Source organism: Nymphaea colorata, chromosome 4 (genome assembly GCF_008831285.2).
Source record: "Nymphaea colorata isolate Beijing-Zhang1983 chromosome 4, ASM883128v2, whole genome shotgun sequence".
NCBI lineage: Eukaryota > Viridiplantae > Streptophyta > Magnoliopsida > Nymphaeales > Nymphaeaceae > Nymphaea > Nymphaea colorata.
Window position 1 is genome coordinate 25941477 of NC_045141.1, and position 13632 is coordinate 25955108.

The 13632-nt window shown below is 40.2% G+C and overlaps 1 protein-coding gene and 1 pseudogene across 1 annotated transcript; both read left to right on the forward strand.

The window, feature by feature from the left end:
• The first annotated feature begins 1537 nt into the window (after positions 1 to 1537).
• Positions 1538 to 4688, forward strand: LOC116252120 (2-alkenal reductase (NADP(+)-dependent)-like; annotated as a pseudogene).
• A 1583-nt stretch (positions 4689 to 6271) lies between these two features.
• Positions 6272 to 9500, forward strand: LOC116252119 (2-alkenal reductase (NADP(+)-dependent)-like). The gene is made up of 5 exons (XM_031626196.2): positions 6272 to 6652; positions 7103 to 7280; positions 7683 to 7849; positions 7947 to 8029; positions 8907 to 9500. Exons 1-5 carry the CDS (start codon positions 6413 to 6415, stop codon positions 9283 to 9285), a joined length of 1047 nt encoding a protein of 348 aa, XP_031482056.1. The 5' UTR covers positions 6272 to 6412; the 3' UTR covers positions 9286 to 9500.
• The last annotated feature ends 4132 nt before the right edge of the window (positions 9501 to 13632 follow it).

A 13632-nucleotide genomic window follows, 5' to 3' on the forward strand; every position in this document is an offset into this window, starting at 1 on the left:
CATTTGACATACTTTATCAGGCAAAACTGTCTGCAACTGTTTTTAGATGTGTTACAGTGGGATTAAATCATATAATTATGGACCAGCTGCATCGTCTGACTTAGTTTGGCAGCTACAAATGTTGAAACTGAGCCTTAATATTGCACACGATTGTGGTTCTTCAATCAAGTCTCCGTAGTTGTTATTTGAGCGACAGAAAGTGTTATGTTTCATTTCTTTTGAGCAATTATTTTTTCCCTTCGAAAGAAGATGAGATTCTCCCTTGTCACTGGAATCGTCCAAGCCGCTTGTACCAATTGGCCATGATATCCAGGAGGAAGAATTGAGATCAGTTCCCCCATCTATTGAGTCACTCAACACCTTTGATGGGAATCGTCTCATACAATGGGCTCTCCTGTTAAGATGAAACCGGATGGCATCTTAGAGATCATCAATCCGAATCTGTTTAAATTCATATATGAATTCAAATCACCTTTTAAATATGTTACTAAATTTGAGTCGCATTACGAAATGTTAAGAACCAACTTTGAATATGTATGGATTGGAAACTGGATCTTATTGGATATTTATTTCAAACAGAAGCCATATCTGATGAGATGACATTTTTTATATTTGAATATAATCTTATTTATTAATTAAATATTTTTTTTCCATATCTGATTTTGTGGGGACAAAATCTGATCTATTGACATCCATAGTTAAACTCCTTTCTTAATCTAGAAAGAAAAAGCTTCTATGGACCGATTTTTCTTACAAATGCATTTATAGTCAACCTGAATTTGTATACCAGCTGCTTTTTCTTATCCAATAAAAAAGGTCCTATCGAATTTGCTGCCAAGCGATAACTACCATTTCACCATCGAGCACAAAAGGGAGAACAATCGCTTCATTAAGGGGGATAAAGAATCAGATATTTTCCTTTCCCATTAGACGAAAATTCAACAAACAAAGAACTAGTGAATTACTAACAACTGCAAAAATCGAGGAAATAATTAAAAGGAAAGCAAAAGCTTATCGAGACCCAGTAGCAGCTGCAAAGGAAAAAACTTAGGTCGCTCATTTCGTTTGTTTAAAGTTTCAAATAAGGGCCAAAATGTGTTTACAATTAATCAAGCAAGTTCTTAAAAGGCTTGATATAGCTGCTGGAGCTGTGGGGCGTCAACTTGTTCTTATCTCTCGACTGTCAATATTGGACAAAAAATCATTCCTAATCAGTGTAGCAACTTCTAATTTGTCTTCTCGATAGCCAATATACCGACAAAATGAAAATTCACTAACAAAATTGAATGATGTCACAAGAAACACAAAAAGTCAGCAACATACAAAGAAAACAAAGTATCCAAAGAAGCCAACAAACAAAGGAGAGAGAAGTAGAAAGAAAAATGTCATTCATAATCATTCTAGCACCATCTCATTTCTCTATTGAGGGGAACACCAGAATATCACAAACGGGTGCAACCTTGAGGAAGCACCTGTTTGATCAATCCTATTGGCAGAGTCCCCAGATGTTGCACATGAAAGGCGTCTCAAGCTTGTTCACATGCATGTGGTGGCAGAGCATACGACACGTTGAGGCTTATAACAGTTTTACCTATTTATGAGAGAGAGGGAGACAGAGATACTTCAGCACACAGAGAGAGAGAGAGGGAGAGAGAGAGAGAGAGAGAGCGAGACCGGCAGAGAACGGGAGAGATGGGTGGGGGAGACGAGGTGAGGAACAAGCAGGTGGTGCTCAGGCAACACGTGACTGGCTTCCCCAAGGAGGAAGACATGGCCATCACCACTTCCAGTACCATCAGGCTGAAGCTTCCGGAAGCTTCCGCAGGGGTGCTGGTGAAGAACCTGTACCTGTCCTGCGACCCTTACATGCGCATTCTCATGAATGCAGGAACAGGGATGCCAGGCTACCTCCCCAACTACACTCCTGGATCGGTACCTTCTCGCAGCTTAACCCCTATGTTTCTCTTTCTCTTCTGCGATTATTCGGTAGTTTGATGCCCATTTACTTTTTGTTTGGGCCTTTGGATTTTGTACATATGGGACATGACGCGTATTCTTATTGGCCTGATTGGGCGCAGTGAACACCGAAATGGTGTCGATGAAACAAATGTGGATGACATAACTCAAAACGGTGTCTTTTTCTGGGCCTCGGCCTTGTGCTTGGAATTTTGTAGAATCTGTCTCTCCCCTATATACTTATGTACGCCTACCTTTATTCATTTGTTTGTGAATCTACATTTCTCCCCTTTCTTCCTCGATTCTGCAAAGTCCGGTTTTGGCATACAGTATCATGGAGTAAACTGCCCTTCAACATGTCGCACAGTCTTCCCCTCTCTAAAGGGGATAGGGTTGCAAAAATGACAATGGGCATAAAAAAAAAAGCTAGAGAGAGAGCGAGAGTTCTAACATGTTCTTTTGCCTGCTAGCAGCCCTTGTTCGGCTATGGTGTATCAAAAGTGGTGGACTCAGGGAGCCCTGATTTCAAGATAGGGGATTTGGTATGGGGAATCACTGGATGGGAAGAATACACCCTGATATCAAGCACTGACGGTCTCACAAAAATTGAAGACACAAGTGTTCCACGCTCTCTTACTATACTGGCCTCCTAGGTAATTGATAAAAGTGTGTTTTTCTTAAAGAGTTGGACTCAGTTAAAGCGTTCCACTCTCTAACTCAATTAGTTGCATATTTCCTGCAAAAGCATGACTGGTTAGTGCAGGTTCTTTTTCTCTTTTGTTGGGGCTGGGTTTGGGTGGTATAGTTAAGTCGGGATTGTGCTTAACTCTTGCCAGTTCCTACTGGTTAGTACAGTTGGCTATTCCTTTTGGGGATTTTTGACAACAAGTACTATCCAGGTAAAATAATTGCTCTCTGTCTTCAATTGGTAGTGGATTTCAAGGTTGGTGGTGTTGGAAATTGCAGTGAATGTTGTATTGGGTTGGATTCGTAAGTTACATATTTCTATTATAAGATCAACTCTAACACCCATGTTATCTGCTGATTCGGGGATGTAGGCATGCCTGGATTCACGGCTTATGTTGGATTTCATGAGATCTGCTCCCCTAAGAAAGGGGAATGTGTGTTTGTATCAGCAGCAGCTGGGGCAGTTGGTCAGCTTGTTGGCCAGTTTGCTAAGCTGTTAGGTTGCTATGTGGTAGGAAGTGCAGGAAGCAAGGAGAAGGTATTCCACATAATCTGAATTTGCTGTATTTGATAATGTCACCACATTGCTGATTGCTTGTTGGCTCATTCAATCTTTGGTCATTGCATGAACTAGATTGATCTTTTGAAGAATAAATTAGGGTTTGACGAGGCATTTAACTACAAAGAAGAAGAAGACTTGGATGCAACTTTAAAAAGGTGTGTGCATCTTTACTTGTTTCTGAGAAATCACACAAAGGTCACTTGAAGTAACTATAATACCCACACGCACGTTGAGATATGCCTAATTTACAAAGAGGCAGTGTGAGGTCTGATGCAGATAAATATATCTAAGAGGGTGATGCAGGAATTCCTGAAATCATGATTATATGAAGTCATATTTCTTCACATGCATACATATGAACACACACCATATACACCCGTAGGTACGCCTTATTTACATAGTGTGGGAGTGGGGCATGATACGGTAGAGACACCCACGATGATGATGCTGGCAGTTCTGAGATCATGACAATATGCAGCCAGACGCACACGTACTCGACATATGGAATTGTGAAGTATCACTACAAACTAAAGTCTAAAACATCAGAATATATGTATTTACTTAAATTCATACTTGAAAGTTATGTTATAAACAGTAACATTTGTTTTACCTTTCTTACCAAATCTCTCTCTCTCGCGCGCTCACACATACACTGGCAAACACAAGTCTATATTCTTTTGCTACTGTCTTTGTTCACTCACTACAAACTAAAGTCTAAAACATCAGAATATATGTATTTACTTAAATTCAAACTTGAAAGTTATGTTATAAACAGTAACATTTGTTTTACCTTTCTTATCAAATCTCTCTCTCTCTCTCGCTCACACATATACTGGCAAACACAAGTCTATATTCTTTTGCTACTGTCTTTGTTCACTTCACTTAGCTAGTTAGCTGCATTCTTCTGTTTCTCCGGATTTCACGGTTTTCCTCGTCTATTTTGTAGATTGGTATCTTTGACTTTGAATCTCATCGTTCTGTTCCATTTTCAATTTAGAACCTGCCCATTTTATTCCTTGTCAGGTACTTCCCAGAGGGAATTGATATCTACTTTGAGAACGTGGGTGGACCAATGCTTGACGCAGTACTCCTCAACATGAAGCTCCATGGCCGCATCTCTGCTTGTGGGATGATCTCCCAGTACAATCTTGAGAAACCACAAGGAATACACAACTTGGGGCAGGTCGTGGCGAAGCGCATAAAGATACAAGGCTTCGTGCAATCTGACCACTTTCACTTGTATCCTCAGTTCCGCGATTTGACTCTTCGTTACATCAAAGAAGGTAAGATAACTTACGTGGAAGACATAGCTGAAGGCCTCGAAGCTGCCCCTGCTGCACTAGTCGGAATCTTCAAAGGGAGAAATATAGGAAAGCAGTATGTGTTTATCGCCCGAGACCAAGTTTAATCATGACCAGTGAGTACTTTATCATGCAAAACTGTCTACAACTGCTATAGGATGTGCTACAGTGGGATTAAATCATATAGTTATGGACCAGCTGCATAGTCTAACTTAGTTTGGCAGTTAAAATATTGAAACTGAGCCTTAATATTGCACACCATTGTGGTTCTCCAATCAAGTCTTCGTGGTTGTTATCTTGAGCGATATTAAGTGCTATGTTTCATTTATTTTCTCTCAGCAATTTTTTTTTTTCCCTTGGAAAGAAGATGAGATTCTCCCTTGTTACTGGAATCGGCAAGGCGCTTGTACCATTCCGCCATGATATCCATGAGGAAGGATTGAGATCAGTTCCCCCATCCATTGAGTCACTCAACACCATCGGCTACTTGTCTCCTTTGATGGGAATCGGCTTATACGGAGGGCTCTCCTGCTAAGATGAAACCGGATGGCATCTTAGATATCATCAGTCCGAATCTGTTTAAATCCATATATGAATTCAAATAACCTTTTGAATATAATATTTTTTATTAATTAAATATATTTTTTTCATATCTGATTTTGTTGGGACAAAATATGATCTATTGACATCCATAACTAAACTCCTTTCTTAGGTGCGATCTCGAAAGAAAAAACTTCTATGGACCAATTTTTCTTAACAAATTCATTTATAGTCAATCTGAAATTGTCTACCAGAAGTGGGGCCATAATAATTGTTGAGATGCAGCTGCTTTTCTTATCCAATAGAAAGGTCCTATCTAATTTGCTGCCAAGCGATAACTACCATGTCACCCATCGAGCACAAAAAGGAAGAACAATCGTTTCATTAAAAGGGGATAAAGAATCAGATCTTTTCCTTTCCCTTTAGACGAAAATTCGACAAACAAAGAAGCAGTGAATTACTAACCACTGCAAAAATCGGGGAAATAATTGAAAGGAAAGCAAAAGCTTACGGAGACTCAGTAGCAGCTGCAAAGGAAAAAAACTTAGGTCGCTCATTTCGTTTGTTTAAAGTTTCAAATAAGGGCCAAAATGTGTTTACGATTAATCAAGCAAGTTCTTAAAAGTCTTGATATAGCTGCTGGAGATGTGGGGCGTCAACTTGTTCTTATCTCTCGACTGTCAATATTGGAAAAAAAATCGTTCCTAATTAACTTCTAATTTGTCTTCTCGATACTCAATACCTTAACAAAATTGAGTGATGAGAAGTCACAAGAAACACAAAAAGTCGGTAAAATACAAAGAAAACAAAGTATACAAAGAAGCCAACAAACAAAGGAGAAAAAACGGAGAGAAGAAGAAAGAATATTGTCATTTCTAATCAATCCAGCACGAAAAATATCATTTCTAATCAACCTTGCACCTTCTCATTTCAACACCAGAATATCACAAACGGTCCAATAAAAAAAATGACATTAAAAAAAATAAATTTTTTTAATTGCATCATGTATTTTAATTCAATTTTACTTTACCTGAATCGAGAAGTTGCAGTCGATCCCACCCTCAAAAAAATCTTGCTCCCCCGATCAATCCTATTAGCGGAGTCCCCAAATGTTGCACATGAAAGCCGTCCCAAGCTTGTTCACATGCATGTGGTGGCAGAGCATACGACACGTTGAGGCTTATAACAATTTTACCTATTTATGAGAGAGAGAGGGAGACAGAGATCCTTTATCAGAGAGAGAGAGAGAGAGAGGGAGACAGAGATCCTTTATCAGAGAGAGAGAGAGAGAGAGAGAGAGAGAGAGAGGGAGAGAGAGGGAGACAGAGATCCTTCATCAGAGAGAGACCGGCAGAGAACGGGAGAGATGGGTGGGGGAGACGAGGTGAGGAACAAGCAGGTGGTGCTCAGGCAACACGTCACTGGCTTCCCCAAGGAGGAAGACATGGCCATCACCACTTCCAATACCATCAAGCTGAAGCTTCCGGAAGGTTCCGCAGGGGTGCTTGTGAAGAACCTGTACCTGTCCTGCGACCCCTACATGCGTAATCTCATGAATGCAGGAACAGGGATGCCAGGCTACCTCCCCAACTACACTCCTGGATCGGTACCTTCTCGCAGCTTAACCCCTATGTTTCTCTTTCTCTTCTGCGATTATTCGGTCGTTTGATGCCCATTTACTTTTCGTTTGGGCCTTTGGATCTTGTACATATGGGGCATGAGGCGTATTCTTATTGGCCTGATTAGGCACAGTGAACACCGAAATGATGTCGATGAAACATATGTGGATGACATATTTCAAAATGGTGTCTATTTCCAGGAATCTGCCTCTCCCCTAATATATTTATGTACGGCTATCTTTATTTATTTATTTGTGAATCTACATTTCCCCCCTTTCTTCCTCGATTATGGGGAAAAGTCGGTTTTGGCAAACAGTATCATGCCATCGCACAATCTTCCCCTCTATAAATAGAGGATAGGATTGCAAAAATGACGATGGGCATAAAAAAAGCTAGAGAGAGCGAGAGTTCTAACATGTTCTTTTGCCTGCTAGCAGCCCTTGTTCGGCTATGGTGTATCAAAAGTGGTGGACTCAGGGAGCCCTGATTTCAAGATAGGGGATTTGGTATGGGGAATCACTGGATGGGAAGAATACACCGTGATATCAAGCACTGACGGTCTCACAAAAATTGAAGACACAAGTGTTCCACTCTCTTACTATACTGGCCTCCTAGGTAATGATAGAAGTGTGTTTTTCTTAAAGAGTTGGACTCAGTTAAAGCGTTCCACTCTCTAACTCAGTTAGTTGCATATTTCCTGCAAAAGCATGACTGGTTAGTGCAGGTTCTTTTTTTCTTTTGTTGGGGCTGGGTTTGGGTGGTATAGTTAAGTCGGGATTGTGCTTAACTCTTGCCAGTTCCTACTGGTTAGTACAGTTGGCTATTCCTTTTGGGGATTTTTGACAACAAGTACTATCCAGGTAAAATAATTGCTCTGTCTTCAATTGGTGGTTGATTTCAAGGTTGGTGGTGTCGGAAATTGCAGTGAATATTGTATTGGGTTGGATGCGTAAGTTACTTATGTCCATTATGAGATCAAACCTAACGCCCATGTTATTTACTGATTCGGGGATGTAGGCATGGCTGGATTCACGGCTTATGTTGGATTTCATGAGATCTGCTCCCCTAAGCAAGGAGAATGTGTGTTTGTATCAGCAGCAGCTGGGGCAGTTGGGCAGCTTGTTGGCCAGTTTGCTAAGCTGTTAGGTTGCTATGTGGTAGGAAGTGCAGGGAGCAAGGAGAAGGTATTCCACATAATCTGAATTTGCTGTATGTGACAACGTCACCACACTGCTGATTGCTTGTTGGCTCATTCAATCCTTTGGTCATTGCATGAACCAGATTGATCTCTTGAAGAATAAATTCGGCTTTGACGAGGCATTTAACTACAAAGAAGAAGAAGACTTGGATGCAACTTTAAAAAGGTGTGTGCATCTTTACTTGTTTGTGAGAAATCACACAAAGGTCACTTGAAGCAACTATAATGCCCACACGCACGTTGAGATATGCCTAATTTGCAAAGAGGCAGTGTGAGGTCTGATGCGGATAAATATATCTAAGAGGGTGATGCAGGAAATCCTGAAATCATGATTATATGAAGTCATATTTCTTCGCATGCATGCATAAAATTATACAAAAACGGACTAAATCTGATACAGTGCTCGGCGTACGCCGTTTTGTACTCTACCACGACAAACTACTGCCTAAAATGTCAGAAATATATAATTTACGATTAATACTTGAGTAATGCTTAATAGCCTTAAATGTTTTTATCCAGTTTTGGCTTGGCATCAAGCAAATTGGACGAGTCAATTTTGAAGCTTAAAGGTTTTTTCTTTTTTTTTTAATAAGTGGCCAAGCACCGACACGGTTGTCAAATTAGTATGATGGACTAGCAGAAATAACGAGTCTCTCTCACTCTCTCTCTCTGTCGCTCTTTTATACACATGCATGCACAGGTGCAGATGCAGCACCTGAACAGGTGCGCGCACATGTACACACACAGAGTACCTTTGATGGGTGCAATGCATATATATATCAGGTGAACTCTGGGTACAGCTGTTAATAATTTCTGGTCTAATTCAAACGTGTATAGTTCTTCTAAATTTGCACAGGAATATATATATATATATATATCGTAGCTGGACTCCTACAAAGTTTTTCTGGAAATTAGTTCTGGATTAATTTCAGTCGCATTCCTTTTTTACTTCTGGATTCCACAGTTTTCCTCTCCCCTGTTTTTTAGGTTGGAATTGCATTCCATCTTCAATTCAGAAGTTGACTGTTTTCGTGCACTGTCAGGTACTTCCCAGAAGGAATTGACATATACTTTGAGAATGTAGGTGGGAAAATGCTTGACGCAGTTCTCGTAAACATGAAACTCCATGGTCGGATCTCTGCATGTGGGATGATATCTCAATACAATCTCGAGAAACCTGAGGGCGTACACAACTTGGTGAACGTCGTGACAAAGCGCTTAAAGATACACGGCTTCATACAATCTGACCACTTTCACTTGTATAATCAGTTCCGCGATTTGACTCTTCGTTACATTAAAGAAGGTAAGATAACATATGTGGAAGACATAGCTGAAGGCTTGGAACATGCCCCTGCTGCCCTAGTTGGAATCTTTAAAGGAAAAAATGTGGGCAAACAGGCTGTTTTCATCACCCGCGACTAAGTATAACGGTAACTAGGTGAGGGTTTTACCAGTCAGACTGTTCAGAACTAGTAGGAGGTGTGTTGCAGCTCTAGCGGTATGTTACCTACTGAGCAGCAATGCGTTTGCTGTAGTAAAGTCTAATGTGGTCATTGTAGTGTCAATCGGAACCGTGTAGCTGCAGAATATTGTCGTTATCCAATAAAGGCTTGATGTTGTTGGTTTCAGAACTAGAATTATCTTGAATTTCTTTTCTTTGCTTTCAATCACTGTTGTTCCCCCCTGTTCTAAACGAAATGAAATGCTCTCTTTGGTAAGCATTCGCTGCAATGCTCCAAACTGCTTATACGTTTCTGCCAAGAAGATTCAGAAGCAGACACAATGAAACTGAGCTGTTATGACTATAACCCGTAATCCGGTGCCTGACATCCAACCATATGAAATTGTCGCCCCTTCTTAAGCCACCTTTAGTTCTGTGGCATCAACCATCGAGGGAGGAGCAGTATGTTTTGAAGGGTGCGGGAGCTTAGCTCCTGGTTTTGTATGTGTTTGAGTTTATGCGTTCGGTTAGGCGCAAGCTTATGGACCAGCCAAAATAAAATACGTGGTCCTCAGACAGCGCGAAGATATACTTGTGGATTTAAGAAGTTGAGACACTCATCTGTTTCTTTTCAGCTAGAGTAAAACCAATGATTCAGATTGCAATTTAACTACAAAAAGCTCAAGTGTTGCAGCAGTAAGTCCAATCAAGAAACTGAGAAAATATCCTTCATTTTGGACTACTTATGTATCTCATCCCTTCTTTATCCCAATTTTAGAGAACTTCTAAATCCGTCTTTCCAACATCCCTCTGCTTCAAGCATCTCCCACATTGCCAAAGTCTAATTACATGAGGCAACAATTTTTCATTCAAATTTAGGCCACGTTTGATGGCACCGATTTTTTAGAGGGGAACTTTTTCTAGGGGAAAATCTCCATGGAAAAATGTCAGAAGGGTAAAATTCCCTTCTTCTTGTTTCAGACCATGTTTGATGGTCTGGAACTTTTTTGAAGGGGAAAAAATGCCTAGTTTGATAGGCAGGGAAATTTTTTCAAGAAAAAATTTTTTGACCGTCATGGTAAAAAACTGCAACTGACCATGCACCACCTACACACATCATGCAATTCAGCCTGGAAAAAAATATTTAAAGCCATTCAATAAAACCCTGTGTAATGTACAACATAAACGCTACATCGTTCAAAGCCACTGGAATCATCTACAAGTTACTTGGTACGTTACCTCCAGCCCCAATGAGTGCCAAGAAGACATTCTCTCTATCTGTCAGTCCCATTTTTCCTACCAGAACTTGCTGTGGGCCTATTTGGCAAGTCTAGTGCCTCGTAATGTATCTCAAACAACCACATTTGCATTATTGGGGCTACATCCTGCTGCAACAAGAATTGATCCACTTGAACTACAAGGAAAATGAAACTGAAACTATAAAAGGATGACAAACTTGTCACATTTATAACCCATTCTGTACAACAAACATAGGATGCATAGCTTTGAAAGCAGACAGTTGATTCTGTGGGCTGGACATTGTTCGTGCTTCCAACCTCAAGTAACCAGGTGCATACAGTTCCATCTGATGAAGAAGTAGCCAAACGATGTCCACAATGATCAAATCTTAAAGCTGATATTGATGCTAAAGCATAAGGGGCAGGAACATTTGCAGCAGGAAGAATGCCATAAGTGCAGAAGGCCAAAAAACATTTCATAAAAAAGAAGCTGGACTAAGTAGTCCATTTGTGCATCAGTCCATGTAAGATTCTCCCTTGATGTACCATTATCCTCCATGTTAATGATTTGCACAAGCGGATTAATAAAGCAATCTTGTACCTGAAACAGTAAAATTTTGAATTAAACAAAAGAACAGAAACAAATCTCAAGAGGCCAACATGAATAACAAAACTGTACCAACTTTCCCTTCCCAAATGGTCAGAACAAATATGATGCATACTTCAACACTTGAGTTGAATCAATTTGTTCAGTAGCAGATGGACTTAGGCTCAGTTCATGGATTGCCTTTGACTGTGTGATCTTAATAAGGTTTCAGAAAGAGAGAGAGAGAGAGAGAGAACGAGAAAGATGGATAAAAAGCTCACAATGTTGAACAACAAAAAGGAGAGGCCAATGGCAAACTGCAACCCACAGAAATCCTTGAATAATTGAGCCCATAACTTTGTAGAATTAGCAGTATCGAAAATGTAAACTAGATTCAAAACCTTATTAAGATGACGCAGTCAAAGGCAACCCTAAACAGAGGCAGATATGCTCTCTTTTGCCTTTCTTAGTTTCTAAGGCAGCAAGATAATAAAATGCAAGTCTTATCTGCTAATTAACAATTTTAGGAATTCAAGCACATGACAATTCACCTCAGAGTTTCATTCATACCCACAGATACAAATTGACACCTACTGACCTAGTTGCATATACTCACATATACACAAAGGTGCATGCTTGCTACATTTGCCTAAGCGTGATTGAATTAACACATGAACAAGAAAATAAACATAACTGAATGAGCTATAGAGGCACATACAATCACAATCAGTATCAAAATGATGAACACTTCCAATTGGGGCAAAAACAATGTTCCTTGTTTTACAATGCCAAGTACAAAGAACTCACAAAGGAAATAGCTTGAAGCAAGCTATTTACATAACAAACTCTTTTACAGTTTTACTTTGATTGGTTCAAAACAGTAGATGTTCCCCAATTAGCACCAATCCCTCTCACAAAAACCAATAGCATGGAACCAAAGACTAAGCCCAGAATCAGGTAAGGCAATCCCATTTTAGTCCAAAGCCTGATCTTCAAACAACAAGCTCTGAAATAAAATGTAAGTAAAATCAAGATTTTGGAAAGGACAGAAAACTCCAGGAATACATAAACGGGATTAAGAACCAGGATGTTGCAGAAGACAGAAACTTTCAAGAAAACAGAAAATGATTTGGGTATAATAAGATACCCAAAAATACTAAACTTCAACGAAGTTCTTCTAAAGTTCTTCCACCAAGATCCAGAACGTGTTTCAATCATGCCAAAGAAAAAGGATCTAGCAAATACTAGCTTTGGAAGAAAATGCCACTAAAATGGAGATCTTGGAGAAGCATGAAAACTTCAGACGGACGTCCAGTAAAGAGGAAGCAGACGAACATGGTAGCTGTCAAAACTGAAGACATGTATACCTTGCATTTTTGAGCTGGGAAAAAAAAAGAACACTTACAGCAATATCCACTATGTTGTAAAGGACTAAAACAAGATTGGCAGGCGCTGATAAAAGAATATGCATAAGATAGCTTTAATAGCACATAGTAACCAAAAAGATAAAAAGAAACGGTTGTTCAGGCCATTGAGATTGAGGACGTAAGAAGGGAAGGATCACCCATGAAGCAGCGGAAGGAAAAAAACATATGGCGATGAATAGAAAAAAAGACAGAATGCAGGGATGGCGTACCTCAACTTCTTCGAAATACCACGACGGCTGGAGGCAGAGCAGCGGCGGTGGTGGAGAGCACGGCGAGCGGACGACGACTAGAGGCAGAGCAGCGGCGGTGGTGGAGAGCACGGCGAGCGGACGATGGCTGGAGGCAGGAACGAGAGCGAAGAAACGAGTGATGAGACGCCCTAACGGGCAAAAAATTTGTCTCTGCCAAAAAGTCGGACCCTCCAGGGTCCGACTTTTTTCCAGGGGAAAATTCCCCTGGATCCAACCCTTTACCCGGGGAAAAAAACCTGCGTTTGATTGCATCAGGAAAAGCCGTACAGATTTGGAAAATTTACCCTGATGCACAGTGAAATCCCTGTGCATCAAACGTGGCCTTAGGGCCCGTTTGATGGGCGGGTGAAATTTAACGCGGTAAATTTACCATGGTAAATTTTTCTGGAAAAATTTACAGGATGAAATTTCTCCCTCTTCCAATTTGAGGCCTTGTTTGATGGGCGAGAAGAATTTACCGTGGTAAATTTAATCCTGTTTGATGCACATGAAGAATTTAACATGGTAAATTTAACCATGTTTGATGCACATGAAGAATTTAACATGATAAATGTTGTTTTTGTTGTGTCTTCTCCTCTCCAAATCTGACTTGGGAGATCACAAAGGAAGGCATCAAAAGGTTGTTCTTTGTTGTCTGGCATTCAAGACCAATACATCAAGGTTCCTCAGAAAGCCCCTCTTCCAACTCATCGATCACACCATTAATTTAGTTAAACATATCCAGAACGAACGCATAATCAACAAAAACCTTAATTTGAATATAGAGCGATTCAGAACTTGATGCATTCATAAAACCCAAGGTTCAATAAGATACGACCAACATATG